At 39.0% G+C, this 17,634-nt stretch overlaps 1 protein-coding gene across 6 annotated transcripts in view; it reads left to right on the forward strand.

Annotated features, from left to right (window-relative positions):
* rab6ba (RAB6B, member RAS oncogene family a) overlaps positions 1-17,634 on the forward strand; it is a 75,980-nt gene that overhangs the window by 25,228 nt on the left and 33,118 nt on the right. For all 6 annotated transcript variants that reach the window (XM_037770376.1, XM_037770377.1, XM_037770378.1 and 3 more), the window contains exon 2: positions 7,203-7,261. In XM_037770376.1, coding sequence (XP_037626304.1) covers positions 7,203-7,261 — 59 coding nt within the window. The remainder of the gene's footprint in view (positions 1-7,202; positions 7,262-17,634) is intronic.

Here is a 17,634-nt window from a genome sequence, read left to right on the forward strand (position 1 = left end):
GTACGGACAATGCTGTGGTAGCGACCTGTCAAAAACAATGGTAGTTACGCCCTAAAGCATACCCCGCTTTATGGTCTATTTGACTCTAAATGGGACCATAATTTACTAAATGAACATCATGCTGTATTGAAGAAGACTTGAAACTAGCGATTGAGACCATAAACTCATGTTTACAATGTTTACTGAGGCGATAAATCAAGTGAGAAGTAGGCTCATTTTCTCATAGACTTCTATACAATCAGACTGCTTTTTGCAACCAGTGGAGTTGCCCCCTGCTGGCTATTAGAAAGAATGCAAGTTTAAGGTACTTCTGCATCACTTTTCAGGCATGCTGCATTGATTTTGACCTTTTTTTTTTTTCTTTTTTTTTTTTAAATCTGTCTTTATACAATCTGTGCAATACCACATGACTGGAGTAATCCTTTAAACATGTTGAAGATGTTCTATGATGGAGCAGTCACCAAAATAAAAAGTTCTAATGCAACTACATATAACACAAACAGTCCCATCACATGGTGCTGTCCATGTGGACTTCATCTAACTGCAAGTCTAAATGGAAAATGGTGTCGTTGAGTTCACATACAACGCTGCTCTATGATGTAAAAGATTTAAATGCCTTACATAACCTCATGAATTCATCCTGTCTAACCCCTACTGCAGCTACATAACAGAAAGGAAGAACTCAGAACCCACAGCCATTTGAGTAAAATTATATGCTGTTCCAAAACATTATAATGTAGGCTTGTAACAAAAGAAATTAAAACTGAAAAGAGATCATGTCGTTAAAGGCAGGGCTCTTCATCAGGACATTATGAAGAAATCACAACAAACCATGCAGCGTCCCGTCCCTCCACAGTCTAGACAGTCACTAATCAAGGTAACGCAAGAGGAGTAAATCAGCATATTCATTTTGGGGGTCCCACTTTGAGTCCAGTAACAGATCAGGACTAGAAGGAGCTGTTGTTAAAACAAGCCCACTGGGTCTTTATTAATGGGGGCAGGTTAGTTTGGCTGGTGAGAGCCACATGGAGGCGGTTTGGGTGAATTAAGCTGCTGTCGTCAGAAGACATGTTGTGAATGGTGGACAGCTTTCTCCTGTGATTAAGGTGGAACTTGTACACTTTATCCACTTTAATTAGAGTCTGTCGGTAATCGATAAGTGCCAGACACTGAAGAAATAAGCTACCTTGAATAGCCTAAATGTCAAGATGAGACATTTACACAGACGGCCTGGAATCATGGGCGCTATCAATAAATGTTGCATCATTGCTTTCACACCGAAAAGAATAAGTACCATTATGTAATTAAATACCAAACCAGTCGAGCTTTTCTCTCTACCTTTGTTCATATTTATGATAATCGCTGAACTTCCTCATTTGGATTATAGGCAGTGCTTGAAGTGGAAAGAAATAAGTGCCGGTACTCCCCTTATTCACACGTAGGCGTGTGTATCGGCAATCTCTTGCGACTTATTGCTATTTAGTCATTATTTCTTTAAGCATGTTATGAATCTTCTATAGTAGGCCGATAATACTCTAATAATATCCCAACTGGAACATTACAGGGTTAAGGTGGTGTGTTTGTATATTTAGTACAGTCCATCCATCCGTTATCTGTGACCGCTTATCCTATTCAGGGTCCGTACCGGTGAGTACCGGCCCACTTCGAGCTCTGATTATAGGACATGTTTGTGTAAATTAAAAAGATCTGCATTTGTCAGTTGTTTCTCATTGTAGCTCAACTTCCTGTAGTTCAATGTTGTCCTTCCTTCTGAAATGTAATAAGCTAAAGTTTTCTCTGCAAACCCATCGCCCTGTGAGAACACACCTCTATTACGACCTGAATGAAAAGAGCTCATTGCTATGTTATCTCTGCCGCTGCTTTGGATGTTACTTTTATGTCTGACTAAAGCTACTAATCATTTGAATCCCATCATAATCTCTAAAATAGTGTTAATGGCAGAGGGGATGAAAAGCTTATGAAGGGGAAATGTTCTGAAATGCAGAGCTAATTCTGAAATGTAATCAAAATCTGCCTTGTTAATCATTTCTTTTTAGCCTTACAGAAAATTCACTAAATTATTGCAGCCATGAGCGTAACTAAGCTTCCTGCTTCCACCCCAGTAATTAAATTCACACAAACAGACCTGGAGTTATAAGATACTGACAAAAATTGAATACCACACTCAGTTCAGCCTTTTAAGATTACGAGAACACTGTATGTTGGATCGGGACATAAAGGGACATGTTAATGTCTCCCTGTAGTGCTTTGGTGTGACATCTCAGTTGTGTAATTCAATGTGCGTCGTTTTAGACTGTTTTATACATACATCCAGGCGAAATCAAAGTCTTCTGTTGTCTCCCTTTCTGGGGAAGGGATTTTGGCGTCGCTTCAGATTTTGTTCAAAGTGCACTCTCCTAGATACTACTTGACTTAGAGGAAGAAATAAGGATGCGCTGTCTGTCCCTGAGATTTGAAGCTTTCACCAGTGACTTGAGAGGCACAGAAAGTGCTGTGTCATGTTGACTAGTGGTCGAGGAGGATGAGTCAGCAACAAGGACGTCGGATCAGACTCTCCATTCTGTCATTACCACGGATGTGTGAATTCATGCTGTGCCAAACAAATATTTTTGCTAAACCACATACTGTAAAGTCAATATTGTATTGCAACGTGTAAAGCTGCAACTATTGAGGATTTTTATGACTGATTAATTGTCAAAAAATAATGAAAAATGCCCATTACAGTTTACATGGCACCAAGATGACGTCTTCAAAATGCTTTGTCCAAATAACAATTCAAAACTCAAAAGGTATTCAATTTACATGCTCCAACTCTTAAAATTCAGTGTAAACGCCATTTCTCACCAGTGCGATGTGAAAATATGGTGCATGATGGTGGAAAATCTGCATCAAATATTTCATATTGACAACTATGCACACCGTGTCCGGTGCGAATTATCCACATTGCTGTGTACCATTTTTGTCAATGAGGCCCAATGATTTTCCTCATAAATAGTGCCCGTGTCAACTCCACACAACAAAAACCTATCCAGACAGAGAATGTGTAAGGGACTAACGTTAGCTAGGCTATACCTAAACTAATCGAACCACAAATTGTATGCTAACGTTAGCTGTTGTTGCTAGCCCCGTTTTGTGACCAACATATAACGTTAGCAAGTGCATATCAGCTACATTACCATCTTCATCATTGCCCAGCTACTGGGCGATCTTAAGACATATATTGTTCTTTATACGGTTGTTGAGGAAGTTGTTGTGGTGTTTGTAGTTATTTGGTGTTGAGATGGAGACCAAAAAGTCTGAAAAAAACCCTGAAAACAAACGGCCATTGTTCTGAAGGCCCATTGCTCTGAAAATCAACACTCCGGGCAACAAACAGAAGCACATTGCTAATTATTATGCAGAATGACGGCAGTATTTTTAATGACATCAGTTGGAACAAAGGATATCATTGGTCAAATATATATTTCCTGAAGTGGAAATCTGCTGATATCGAGGCCCGTCCTAATATTTTTTCCACCACATGAATGTTCCGCGGAGGTGTGCAAGCATTCATAAGAACCCACAAAATCATTTTTTAGAAATTTCCGTGTGAATTTTTTCAGACGAAAATCCGTGCTTGGTGTGAAACAGCTTTAAGGCTGACTTTTTAATGTTTCCGACTGAGAAACCTGCAAAAGGGCCTGAACAACATATATGATACCTTTCTAATGCAACAAAGATTAAGGCTAAAGTTAACAGGTTCTAGGCAAAATGGCAGCATCCTCAGGTGAAAAAAAAACTAATATCAGACTGTTATTTCTTTCTAACATAACACTGTTCAACATGTACACTTTATATTATATATTATATAAATTATTTGGACACAACACAACACAACACAAGCATAGTGTTAAGAATGACCACAGTGGTTATATCGATCCTGAATGGGGGTTTATCTGTAAACCCACATAATAATGTAGTTATTAGATTATAGCAGATACATATTCCTTACACTTTTTCTCTTGTGTTTTTTTTTTTTTTTAAAGTGATTAAAGAGGACCTATTCTGCTTATTTTCAGGTGCATACCTGTATTTGGGGTTTTTACTAGAACATGTTTACATGCTTTAATGTTCAAAAATCGCTTCACTTTTCTCACACCGACTGTGTCCCAGCCCCACCACTTTCACTAAAGCTCCATGCACACCAAATTGGACTTCACCAGACGAGCCATGATGGAGATTCAATTCCAAATAGACCATGACTGAGTCAGTAGAACGTGATGAATTAGCTGGTATCTGTCTAAAGTAGGACAGCTCCGGAGCTAAGTAAGCTAGATGATGTATTGATGAATTAGCATGAGATCATTAGCATAATCAGTCGCTGCGCATCAAATCCTGCCTTGCAGATATGGAAACCGAGCGAGGGCACAGACACTTGTAATTAGTCTGCCTGATTAAAACTCTTTCTGTAAACAATTGTAGCTGGGTGCCCATTTGATGAACTGTGAATTAGAGACAGATTATGTTTACTGAGTGCGCCTGTGCTTGCAACTTTTGAGGACTCGGTCACTGTACATTTCTCCCACATGAATAATGAATTGAAATTTCAAAAATATTTAATAACAAATCTAGAACGGCAACAGCACAAAAACACGTTTGCATGTTGCACTGGGGGTGTATGAGTAGATTTAGGGCTATTAGTCAAGAGTCAATTAGATGAAATGTCAGTAAAGTGTACGGTAGTCAGCACCATCCAGAGACTGGCCAGCGTTTACAGTCTGATTGGACTTAACTGTAGCACTTTGGATCTGTTCCACTGGAGTTATAGGGATATAAGAGACCGGCTCCCAGCCAACCATCTGCACTCCTGCTAAATGGATATAAGAAGAGGATGTGATTGATTCCCCATTTTTCTTTGCTCCAGTCCTCCTCATTAACACAACCACCGAGGATAAAATATCTGAAAACCATACACGCCATCTATCAACGAGTCGACCATGTCTCACCAGCCGTCTTCTCTAGAAGTGATTCATTCTGGTGTATCATGCCTTATGCTCCTAAAAAGATGAATTAATCATTGAATTGATATGAAATTAGGTGGCTGTTTTCCAGTCATTTGTCAGTCACATACCATAGCACGGCCCCATAATGATTCTTTTAATTTTTGCAAAATGGATTTTCCTAAACATACATTAAATCAGTTGTCTCTTTAACTTCACCTTGATATTGATGGTATTGCCAATGTTGCTTGAAATAAAATGCTAGAAGACATGTTCCTATCTGTGATCGCTGAAGTCCCATGCAAAAGAATTAGAGAGTGTGCAGTCCAGGATTACTGTAAATTATTATTTGCAATGCACAGACATTGATCAGGGGAATCCACAGTGTTAGAGCTGAACAACAAAAACGGTAGAGTTTACAACAGATTTTTGATTTCTATCACTAATCGCAATGTGCTTTGACGGTTGAAAATTCAGTTTTTGATAGAATAAATGTATTGTTTTGCTTAAAGGTGCAATTCAGTGTTTTGCTTTTGCTCAAAGAGTTGCCTTGTGTACGCCTGCGATGGAGATTATCAACAAGCACAATATTGTGTTTGTAAAAAAAGTTAAAGGCAAAATGAGTAGGAATTTCCTAAAAAAACAATGTATAGACTCATGCAAAAATAATCCCTCTCAATCATCGTCGTCGACAAGCGGACAAAGCTCGTTCCAAAAGGAGAGTGAATCTGGGGTCGTTTTAAGTTAAGCGCGTCACACAATCATCAATGTTGTTTTTACTATAGTAAACCCGTGCTCAACTCTACACACTTGAGACAGGTTCCTTATTATTCCAAGTTTGCAGGTCTGTGCAGAAAAGTTCCATGTGGTTGCATTTCCTACAAAGCATGTTATTGTAACGAGTGTAAATGCTGAGCTTATTGCACTGGTTTTCATCAATCATGACTGGACTGGATCATATGTAGCCTATATGTTTATTATTATGTTATACATGACCTTTAATAGATGGCTTATAAAATGGTCACTATATCGTGACAGTAGTACATGAAATAGGTAACCTGAAAAAAATCCTGTGTCTCTGTGTCCTCCGGTGCTCCTAACGGTATCTGCAAGATTTCACAGACCGGAGGAAAACAAACAGTCAGAGCTGATCTGAGATCTGCTGATCTGAGATCTGCTGTCCATCTGCTGTCTATGAAAGCCGGCTGTCAATCACTCGCGAACTCCGACCAAACGGTCAAACTGGGCAGCGCTGATCAAATATGAATCAATATTCTGTTACATTAATGCCTATTTCTTGTCTCAAATGTTTTCAGAATCATCTTGTAGTGCACAGTTTAGCTGTAAAATGAGAAAGTTTGTGACGCAGCCGCTATTGTAAAAACTGTTGAAGGAACGCCAAGTTCTGGTCACATGACCGGAGCACAGCCAATAGGACCGCTCTCTCAATAAAATGACCTGTGATTGGTCAAAGTCTCCCGTCATGGGCTAGATTTTCTAAAGCCTGAAAACAGAGCCATGAGGAGGAGCAGAAGTCTAGTTATCTCTCAGAACACTTGAATTACAATATGCTGAAAGGTTATTATGGGATTTTTGCCCAATGATGTCAAAAATATACTGCCTACTGCCACTTTAACATTGACAGTGGTGTGTTCGTGTAGAGCCACATCACTCCTAGTTTGACAATGATTGGGAGAATAAGGTTGCAGTGCCTTTAAAACCAACCAGTCACTTTATCAGACTTAATTTATCAGTCTGTTTGCTTGGCATTCAGTTTCAATGCTATTCAGATAAATATCAGCAAAACCTGTTGAAGCCCTCACATAATGGTATTTTTTTCTGAAAAGGTGGTTGACTTTTCCCTGAGGTTTCCTGTAGTTCAGTAAAAATTAGTTTGCAGCGTTGCATCTCATCACCCCGTTCTCCCCATTGAATAAATTAAATGAGAAATGTCCGTGTTTTGGGAAGACACACAATGCCAACAGCGGCAGCAGCAGCATTGTAATTACATCTGGACCTGACGCCACTGCTGACCTCCTAGTCACCCCCGCACACAGTAATGAGCTCCCTGGGCAGCAGTGACAGCCATGGCTGAAACCGTCACCACCAATCCTGCTGTTAGCTTTATTGAGTGTCTGAATAGAGGAAGATGTAGCCTCCTGTCTCTCATTTGACGCATTCTGTCTGTTTCTTCTCTTGCAGTTGGAAAGACGTCTCTGATCACACGGTTCATGTATGACAGCTTTGACAACACGTATCAGGTAGGTGCTGCGGCAGAGTGAATATTTTGTCTCTAATGATCAATTTGGTCTCTATTGATCATATTTCCTTTCATAATGAAGCACACAGCTTTACATAAATCAAAGACAAGATAATCATGGAAATAAATTCAACAGAAATAACCATTTTTGTGTGTGTGAGTAAGTTATAGCCAACATGGATGTTACGTAAAATAGACACCTTTTGAACTGAACATCAGGAGCACTGTGGGCCTTTAGGCAATCGCTATTTCTAACCCCGTTCTCCAAAGCAGCCTAATCTCACTCCTCATCCTAAAAACAGAATATTGCTTATGCAGCCGCGGCACTTATAGAGGTCCTTGCAGACACGCAGAAAATACAACCTGCAGTATTATTGCCTTATAAGCAAAAAGTATCTACTTGTATAGTAATAAAAAAGGAATTAGAAATAAATCTCACAAAGCTATTCTGCCCTCCTTCTCATATAGTTTAGTTTGTGTGTGTGTCTGTGTCTGTCTGTGTGTGTCTTTTAGCTCAGGCTCTGTATTGAGGGAGTGTACAATGTTATGAGCCTGTGTATTGTGTGAAAAACCACAAACAGATTAGCCTCAGAAACACTGAAATACCATCAGTATGGTATCAGTATATGAGAGCACTGAACGGGAAGAAAACTTAAGAGGTAACTTTGGCTTCAAGTGAGAAAAACGTACATACTTTTTGACCAAAACCTGAACCTCACCCTGTCCGACTATACAGTATGTCTATTTTAATTTGAGGAGTTGTTGCTTTCATTTAAACACATCTGTGAGTTGGAAAAGACATTTCCGTCAGGTATAAAAATTGGCCGGCAGGATTGCCGTCAGGCCAGTCAAGTTAATAATGTTCCGCAGCCTCCTGTTCCTTCTGAAGCTTAAGTCTCACAAGCCCAAGTGTTAATCTGGCCCTGCCTTTAAATCACCTACAGCGGTCTCTAAAGATTGCCTCAGTTCTCGATCCAAGTCCTGCCTCCACTTTCCTCAACTCCTCCATCTAACTTGACTTTCTTGTCCTCGTCGGTATAAGCTAGGGCTGTCAAAGCGCGATAATAACACGTTAACTCAAATTTGTTTTAACGCCACTAATTTCTTATATAAGATAACTTGTGATTTTTAGGTTGTAGCGGGCTCAGTTTTAAAGCCAAAGTGTGAAAATATCGGCATCATATGATACTAGAAAACCTAATGAATCCATCGGTACCAACTATGTCATACTAGCTTGTGGAGCGCGGAGGAAGCGAAATAACAATCCAAACTTGCCCTAAATTTTGGCGAGGAAAAACTGGCATGGCCATTTTCAAAAGGGTTTTTTGACCTCTGATCTAAAGATATGTGAATGAAAATGGGTTCTATGGGTACCCACGACTCTCCCCTTTACAGACATGCCCACTTTATGATAATCACATGCAGTTTGGGGCAAGTCATAGTCAAGTCAGCACACTGACACACCGACAGCTGTTCTTACCTGTTGGGCTGCAGTTTGCCATGTTATGATTTGAGCATATTTTTTATGCTAAATTTTTCATTTTTTATTGTTGTTAATTGATTCCCAATAATAAATATATACATAAATTTGCATAAAGCAGCATATTTGCCCACTCCCAGGTTGATAAGAGTATTGTTGTCATGCACTGTCTTGACAAATCTCCCTTTTAGGTACATTTTGTACCTAAAAAAACTTGCTTTCTAACGCCAGGAATGGAGGTTTGTTAAAGAAATAGGGAATTTTGTAGGGCTGCAACTAACGACTTATTATATTATTAAGAAAAACAAAATATATTCCACATGTTCTTGTACAATGCTCTTTTATTACACATTGAGGATGCAGACATGCACTGAGAATAAAAAGGAAATGTAACATATATATATATATTTACTAATTCTCTCATTTTTATTATTCTTAATGGTTTCTATTTTTGTAAATTTCACTTCTATATTTTAGCATCTACCGTCTTTTTTCCGTCTATTTGACCTTGTTTAAATGTATTGCTTTTATTATAAAGCCCTTTCAGCTTTGAAAAGGGCTGTGACATGGTAATCCAATGTCTCTGCGACCTTATTTCAGCTAATTAGCGTTAGCTAAATCTGCCGTCTCTTCTCTCTCTTTGACGGGCAAATGCATGATTACATGTTAATTTAAAAACAAACGTAGCGGACAGAAATACCATCCTTCTTTTTTCTCTCCGTTTTGTGATGGATCAATGTATCCCAGCGTTAGCTTTATCAGGGGCCCGGCTACATTGATCCATCACAAAAATGGAGCGAAAACAGACTATTAGAACCTGCAGTCAAGAGTTTCTGTCTCCGACACTTTTCAAATGATTACTCCGGAGAAGGCGACATTTCCTGTAATTCATAACGTGAGCTAGAAAAGCAGCCACATTGCTAAAGCAGGTGCCGTGCAGCATAACATACACCCAAATAATCGATCACCAAATTTGTTGCCAACTATTTTTATAATTGATTTTAATCTATTTAATCCATTTCCTTGTTGCAGCCCTGGAATTTGGGGAAATATGCTTATTTCTAGCAGAGAGTTAGCGGATTTTGTTACCTAGTGACAGAGCTAAGCTGATTGTTTCCAGTCTTTGTGCTAAGCTAAGCTAACCAGCTGCTGGCAGTAGCTTCATATTTAACAGACAGATATGAGAGTGGTATCGAGCTTCTCATCTAACTCTCTATCAGAAAGCAAGTAAGCGTATTTCCCAAAATGTCAAATTTGTACTTTGTTACAGTTGCACAGCATGGAGAGCTGGAGAGGGTTTAACATGGTCAAAATATTGTTCAGCTTGTATTTAGTTTATTTATTTTTTATCATATTATCAGTGTTGCTACAAAGAGCTGTCTTGTTTGGTCTTACTGCATCCTGTTAACCCCCCAAAAAGGAAATAAATGTCTCTATTCTTCAGTGTTCACACAAGTGCTGTGCTGCGCTGTAATGAGATTTGAACAGCTCATTGTGTGTGGATTAAATTGTCCGTGTTAGCTCTGTGATGCTGTGCTGTCACAGTTGCTGCTGTATCCTCTTATATTTCTACATTCGTAAGTCATGAAAGACTACAGAGCCAGACATTTCACACCGACTTGTAGGGCTCGTGTCTTTTATGTTGTTAAGCCGCTGAATCCTCATGATGCATTGATGTTTCTTTTAACATCTCTTTGTCACAAATTGCTGTGGAAAAGGCTTATATTTGGGCAAAGTTGGCTGTGAACTCAAAGGCTGAGAAACAGAGTTATTAGAGTAGCTGTTTACCCAACATCTTATCAGTGTCTCACTGGTGGGAAAAGAAATTAATATGGTCATTAATTCTTGTTAAAAAGGGAAGGTTGGGGGCAAGAGTTTTTGCTGGATGATTAGCTGCTGGTAGACTGGAGTGATGCCTCTATATTTTTGAAGTCCATTATTAGTATTTCAGTGAAGTTAGGAAATGGAATATTGTTTTGAATTCATGCAGGGGCAGAGACGTGAGGCAAAGACAGGTGCGCTCTGGTGTTGTAAAAACAACACAAAGTTAGTTATCGTAGTTTGACAGTGATCAACAGTATCAACAGTTTTCAGCAGCAGCATTGGGCGTAACACACAGCTCATTGATGCAATTAAGGTACTTTCAAAATTAAAGCACCCAATTGCTGCAATTTGCATCACAATTCATACTCTTTCTCAGTCATTACTCAGTCAAATCTAAACACAGAGACAGTGTAACTTACACTTTCCGAGGATGTATCAGATGTCAGATAAAAGTCAATAAATTACTTAAAAATCATAGTGGGAAAAACGGTTCTTATAGCTCCAGAACTTGCTTGGGTATCATCACGTTTTTAAGTTTTCGTCACTATCAAAGTAATCCAGTGATACTTGTCTGTACATCTGTTGGCACATTGCAAACAGGATCAGCTAATAGCTAATTCGGCATACTTTTAATTGTGCCAAAATGTAAACAAATATAGGCCAAAAAGTTGTAGCCCACACAACGTATCTCACTGAATCCATGGCAACATTAGACTTTCTGTTTATATTCCCCAAATTATTGAACTGTAGTTCCAAAATTAGAGCATGTTTTTCCCCTAATAGAAGTAAGACAAGGAATGATACAAAGAGTGACAAAATCTATTAATATTAACTTCTTTCATGTTGCATTATCAATATTTTATGGCATAACTAAGGCTCAGAAAGTCAGGTTAGAGTCATGGGGTTAGAGGGTGTACTTTGTTGTACGTGTTTTGTATGCATGTATGCATATGTATGACAGCTCCCTCATTTGCATAATGAGGCAGAAATATAAAAAGAAAAGTGTTAAGAAAAGAATACAGAAATAAATAGGTTTGGGGAAATAAATAAGGGGTGAAATGCAAAGGGAAAATCGCACAGAAATAAATAAATGCATAAATACATAAATAAATAAATTTAAAAATAAATAAAAAATAAGTGCAAAAATAAATAAATAAATGAATAAACTTAAATAAATGCAAAAATAATAAATGAATAAATAAAGGGGAAAATTAATCAGAAGAGTAAAGAAATAAGGGACTTTATAAAAAGATAAATAAATAAAGAAGAAAATTAAAACAGAAATATCAATTTATGTCACATTTTATCAATTAATTAATGACTACATTTATTTTCAGTATTATTTTGTTACATTTAATGACATGTTTATTAATTTATTTACTGAGTAATTTATTCATTTATTTTTAAAATCCCTGCTTCATTTCAATCCAGTATTATGCTATGTGTATGGACTGAAGTGAGATTAATATCTTTACAAATAAGGCCTATAATGCATAGATAGTAAATGTGACACGATCATTTCCTGCCTCGTTTTCAGAGAGTAGCACACTCCTAAGTACTATTACCTGGAGTGAATGTGGGCGTCTGTTGTTGACCGCAGTCTGTCTCGCTCCAAGGCCACTTCTGTAACTCCCAACCTGCTGAATGCAGCCGGATAAATCACGACTTCTCCAACAGCCGTCACAGTCAGCACTGAGTGCAGTCATTCTGAGGAGCATGGGGGAACATGGTTCATTGTGATGAGGCCTGAAGGGACGGAGGCAAAGAACGTATATTGATAAAAAATGAAAGTCAATTGTTTGTTCCATTGCAACATCAACACCCAGCAGCAAAGCTACGCTTCGGCCATTTTGGACTGAAAGCGACTACCTGACGCCAGTAAAACGTCCGCCTATAAAGAGATGTACAAAAGTAAAACAAAATTATTCCTGTACTTTTGTCATATTTGTGTTGAACAATAAAAATATTATAAATGTGCATACTATTATAACTATTCACTTATTTATTTATTAACTTTTTTTCCCGGCTGCTTCCCAGAGGAGCAGAAAGTGAGCGATGAACATTAATGGAAGTTAGAAAAATCCAGCACACAGATTTTGAGAGCAATCTCAATCAGGACCTCCAACATCGTTGTCCAATAGACCACAGACCATGGATGTATAAGAGGTTGTGTCCTGTGCTTTTTGCCCTGCGTGTTAGTAAATAACCTACAACTACATTAAATTCTGTTTATGTCATGCTGCTATCACTACTAGCTACCGGCCGATAGCCGGTTGTTTGGGAACAGAGACGTTAATACATCCACCGCGGTACAGGCTTACAGCATACAGCCCATGGGTGGATTATGAGATAATAAAAGTGATGAATTACAGCCAATATATCCATTATTACAGCCGCTTACAGCTAGCAGGAAGCCGGCAGAACCGGATATGTCATATGAGCGTGCAGGGTGGTGCAGTCCCGTGGGTCTGATGCACGTTCATTATGCCGAGGAAAATAACTCTGGATTCAGCTGTTAGTTCATTTTACAACTTTGACGACACAATGATTTAAATGAGGGCTATTTAACAGTTCGTACTGTGAAGTTGATTTCCCTAAAAAAAAAATGTATCCTCTGATTTACAGACATCTCTTTATACATCCATGGTCAAAGACTCATTGGCTTTTTAAGTCTCAAATGGCGGCAGCGCTACCGCAGCCCCATCTAACAGCTGTTGTCGAAAAAAGCACCAGAGTTTGGTCTTTTTGCTTCTATACTCTTTGATGGAGGTCTCTCCTCAACCTCTTTTTCAGCCGAGTTATTGTCCTCCCATTTTAAGTGGGCAGGCCAGGCGGCATGCGAGGCAGACAGATGCCGGACGGATAGCATCTGCTTATTTAATAATGCCCCCATATGTTGTTTAACAGCAGTCTCTGCCCCACACTATTGTAATGGCTTGTGCACCAAATGAGCAGCAACCGAAGAGGAATATGAAAATCAGTTGTATTTGTATGTAAAGCAAAGACATTTGCATCCACCACTTAACCCTTTGTCTACAAAACAGCCCCTTCCTGCCCTTCTTACAGTCAGTAGAAGTAATGCAGTAATGATTTTGTTATGGGTGCCACAACCTCTGCTTTGTAGCCATAGATCAAAGCTAAAGCTCAGTCTCTTCTAAAAGTGTGTGTTCTCTGCTGTGTGTGCTGCCCCCCCCCCTCTCTCCCCGCCGTGTCTTAATGCCACTTCTCTTTCCTCCCCGGCTCAGTGACAGGTAGGGCTGTAAATGACTTTGCAGGTCTCTTTTTCTCTAGCTCAACTCCAGAGACCTTTGAGTATTAATTAAAATGCTGCATGCATTAGCTCAGTTTGAGTGTTTCTGCCGCTGCTCAGAGGGGAGGCTAGATTTGCCCAGCGAGGGAGGAAAGATGTTGTGAATGTGAGCCTGCAGGAGACATCTGCCCTGATGAGAAGATTTATGAAGCCACGGTTTTTCTGGGCCTACACACTGAATCACCGAATGTTTTTTTTGTTTTCATGTGCGTCAGGCGTTTAGATTTTGGGCTGATCCAGTTCAATCCTTTGAAGGAAGGAGCAGGAGTGTATTTAGAGACCGAGGGCCATCAGGAAGATGAAACGGAGCGTGGTAGTAGTGGCTCTAGTCAGCAGGAGGATGTGAGCGAGGCGAGCCAGATTCGCTGCCTCTAAAGCAGCAGACTCCCATCAAGCAGCCACCCAGCCGAGAGAGACAGAGGCAGGCGTCCTCGCCGCCTGGCAGCACATGCTAAAGGGCTCAGAGCCCTCCAGAGGCACAACGCTTTTGTCAGCTGTGGTGGAGCTGTCAGTCAAGCCTGGCCACCAGGCTGTGACTGCATCTGTCTGCTCTGCCCAAATACGCCGATATTTAGTGGAGCAACTGGTGAATCTGATTTTCAGAAATATATAAAACGTCACGCTCTGTGACAGGTTGAAGCTAGACAAAGATATACATTCTTACTTATTTCCATTGTGGTCCTATTTCTGTATTTTAGTTGAATCTTTCATTACACTAAAATTGAAAATAGTTTAGTTTGCAAAAATGTTCCCACTACGGCCGTCAAAGTTAACGCAATAATAACTCATTAACGCAAATTTGTTTTAAACGCCATTAATTTCTTTAAGGCATTAACGCAACTTGCGATAGTTTTCAAAATCTGCCCCCAAAATCCCCCCATGTACACCCTCTAACCCCACGACAACACCCTGACCTACTGAGCTTTAGTTATGGCAAAAAATGTTGCCTTCCCTTTGCTGCTGCAATAATCCAGCCTGCTAGATTGGTTAATGTTAAATTAATGTCGTACCCATAATGCTTTGTGACATGAATAAAGTGAGTTAAATAGACTAATTATGAATCTGCACCGGTACTTCTAATTACAAATATAGCACGCTGTAATTGTTGTGTTCTACATATATTATAAACACAGCCTGCTGTCTGACGGAGAAGGTTTAATCATAGACTGATCTATTCCCTCTCGTGCTGGCAGTAAATTCCAAATTAATCCGATTTTGCGTGTCCACAAACTGCTGTCAAATACGGCGCTGTGAGCAAATAGCCAGTATGCTCACTGTGACTCAAGGTCTATTGGTTTAACAGCATCCCCGCCAGATGGAGGACCTTGAAATTCCTGGTGGGAGCAGCAGTGAAGTATTCAAATCCTCTTCTTTGAGTTAACTAATTAGAAAAAATCTCCTAAAAGATTCCAAGTCAAAAGTCCAAGTTCAAATACTCTCTTTGTTATTTAATTTACATGCAGTGATTAAAGCCAAATGTGGCATTCTTGTTTTGGTCATAAATCCAATATCTTGTTGGTGCAAACATCCCAAATAGGATTTAGTTTGGATTATACTGCAGGCCTTGTGCTCCATGACCTCCTCATAGGTGAACCGGGAGTACAGTAGTAGTAAACAGTGAAGCCTGATCTCAGTATAAAGAGATGGGCTGGTCAAATCAGTAGCATGTATGTTGCATGAGACTGATTGTCAGACAATCCCACTGGATTACAAAATTGTTTTTTTGGAATCATCCTCAAGTGTTTGATTATTCCAACTCCTGCTGTCACCAAAAACTCACAAACATCCCTTCTCCTCACTAGATTTAAATGCTATTGATAACATTCAACCACTAGATATTGCATTCTCCCCGGTCCATTGAATTTACTTCACAACAAGTGGTTGCCAGACATTTAACAGTCAATCTCAGTCATTTATCCATTTTGTTCCACACTAACTAACGAGCCAAAGATACCACATCGGCTCACAAGCCTTGTTAGAAGTGGGAACCAAACGTCAAAGAGATAAACAAAACATTCATTTTGGATTCGCCAACATTTTTAAAAGGATTAATTCACAATCATAATTATTTTTTCAGGAAAAACCATACATTTATTCTGCACCTTTCTAAAGGCTCTGTGGATGTATTTTTTTATATTCATGACGTCTACATTTACAAATGTTATCAATAATACCTTTAAGGCCTAAACCTTAAATATTGTACTCACTGCTGAAACACATTAATCATACTTCCTTTCAGAATTCATCGGAATAAATTGTGTTCTAGTAAACTTTATTTGCTGTCTGAATGTTAAATACATCGAGAGATACTGTTATGGCCAAATCAAAAGGAGCAATGGATTTTTGTTCTGGTGTTGCTCAACACTCGTCCCCATGTGTCAGTCCAGTAATGTTATGTGTGCCTCCATCTCCATCTGGTTGAGCGCAGTAGTATCTGTCAGGAAACGTCTCACATTACCTAACAGTGATATCCATCTTTATTGTCTGAGTACCCACTGATGAGTCATCATGTTTGAGTGCATCATCTACCCTGCTGCCATTACATGATCTGGGTACAGGTTTGGTCTATAACAGAACAAGTGTAATAGTCACCCATATCTATATCTAATTGTCTTCGAATTTTTTCTGATTATCTTAACTAGGGCTACGACTAATGATTATTTTCATCATCTATTAATCGATCGATTAATCTTATTATTTTCTCAACTTTTTAAATTCATAATTTTGTCTATAAAACAGTGAAAGATACCCAGCCATTATATTTTGCCAGAGCTCAGAGGTGACAGTTTCAAATGTCTTATTTTGCCTGAACAACAGTCCCAAACCCAAAGCTTTTTGTTTTATAATTAAATATGACAACTAAAGCATCAAATCCCTACCTTAGAAAAGCTGGTACCGAAGAAAATTGGGGATTTTTGCTTGAAAATTTCCTGAAACAATGAATCGATTATCAAAATAGTTATTAATTTAATTGAAGTTATTAATAGTTAAATTAATTAATACACTTTGTAGTCTATCAACTAATCCATGAATTGATGAATTGTTAGTCTTAACGCATATTCTGTCATTCCATATTTATATACACATATGGTAACTGTGGGAAATCCATACATTCAAATACAAATCAACTATTACAAAGAATTATTTGCAAATCCAGTTTGTTGCTGGTAATGGAGTTTACATATGAAGAGAAAATAAATTACTATTTTAGATAATTGGGCCAATGCAAATACTAATTTTGATCAGCTGACATGGTTGTTTTATTAAAGGAACAGTGTGTAACATTTCAGGAGATCTATTTACAGAAAAGGAATTTATTATTAATAACTTTGTTTTCATTAGTGTATAATCACCTGAAACTAAGAATCGTTGTGTTTTCATTAGCTTAGAATGAGCCCTTCATATCTATATAAGGAGCGGGACCTCTTCATGGTGTCCACCATGTTGCTCCTCCATGTTTCTACAGTAGCCCAGAATGGACAAACGTTACCTGAAGGCCACAGTAGTTCTCCGACACGCTTGTGAATCTGCGGTAACGTGAGCTGCAGAGTGCAAAACCGTGGTACCGCCAGCCACCGTCTTACTTCCGTTGCTCCTAAAGTAGTGTTATTATGTAAGGATGTCCTCTGAGTGAGGCAACCGGTGTTACCACGGTTTTGCACTCGGGGGGCACACATTACCGCAGTCTTGGAAAGAGAGGAGTGAGCAGAGAGGTACTCAGTTGTTTGCACTCTGCAACCACACCACTAGACCACACACA

This window comes from Sebastes umbrosus, chromosome 5, assembly GCF_015220745.1.
Source record: "Sebastes umbrosus isolate fSebUmb1 chromosome 5, fSebUmb1.pri, whole genome shotgun sequence".
NCBI classification, from domain to species: domain Eukaryota; kingdom Metazoa; phylum Chordata; class Actinopteri; order Perciformes; family Sebastidae; genus Sebastes; species Sebastes umbrosus.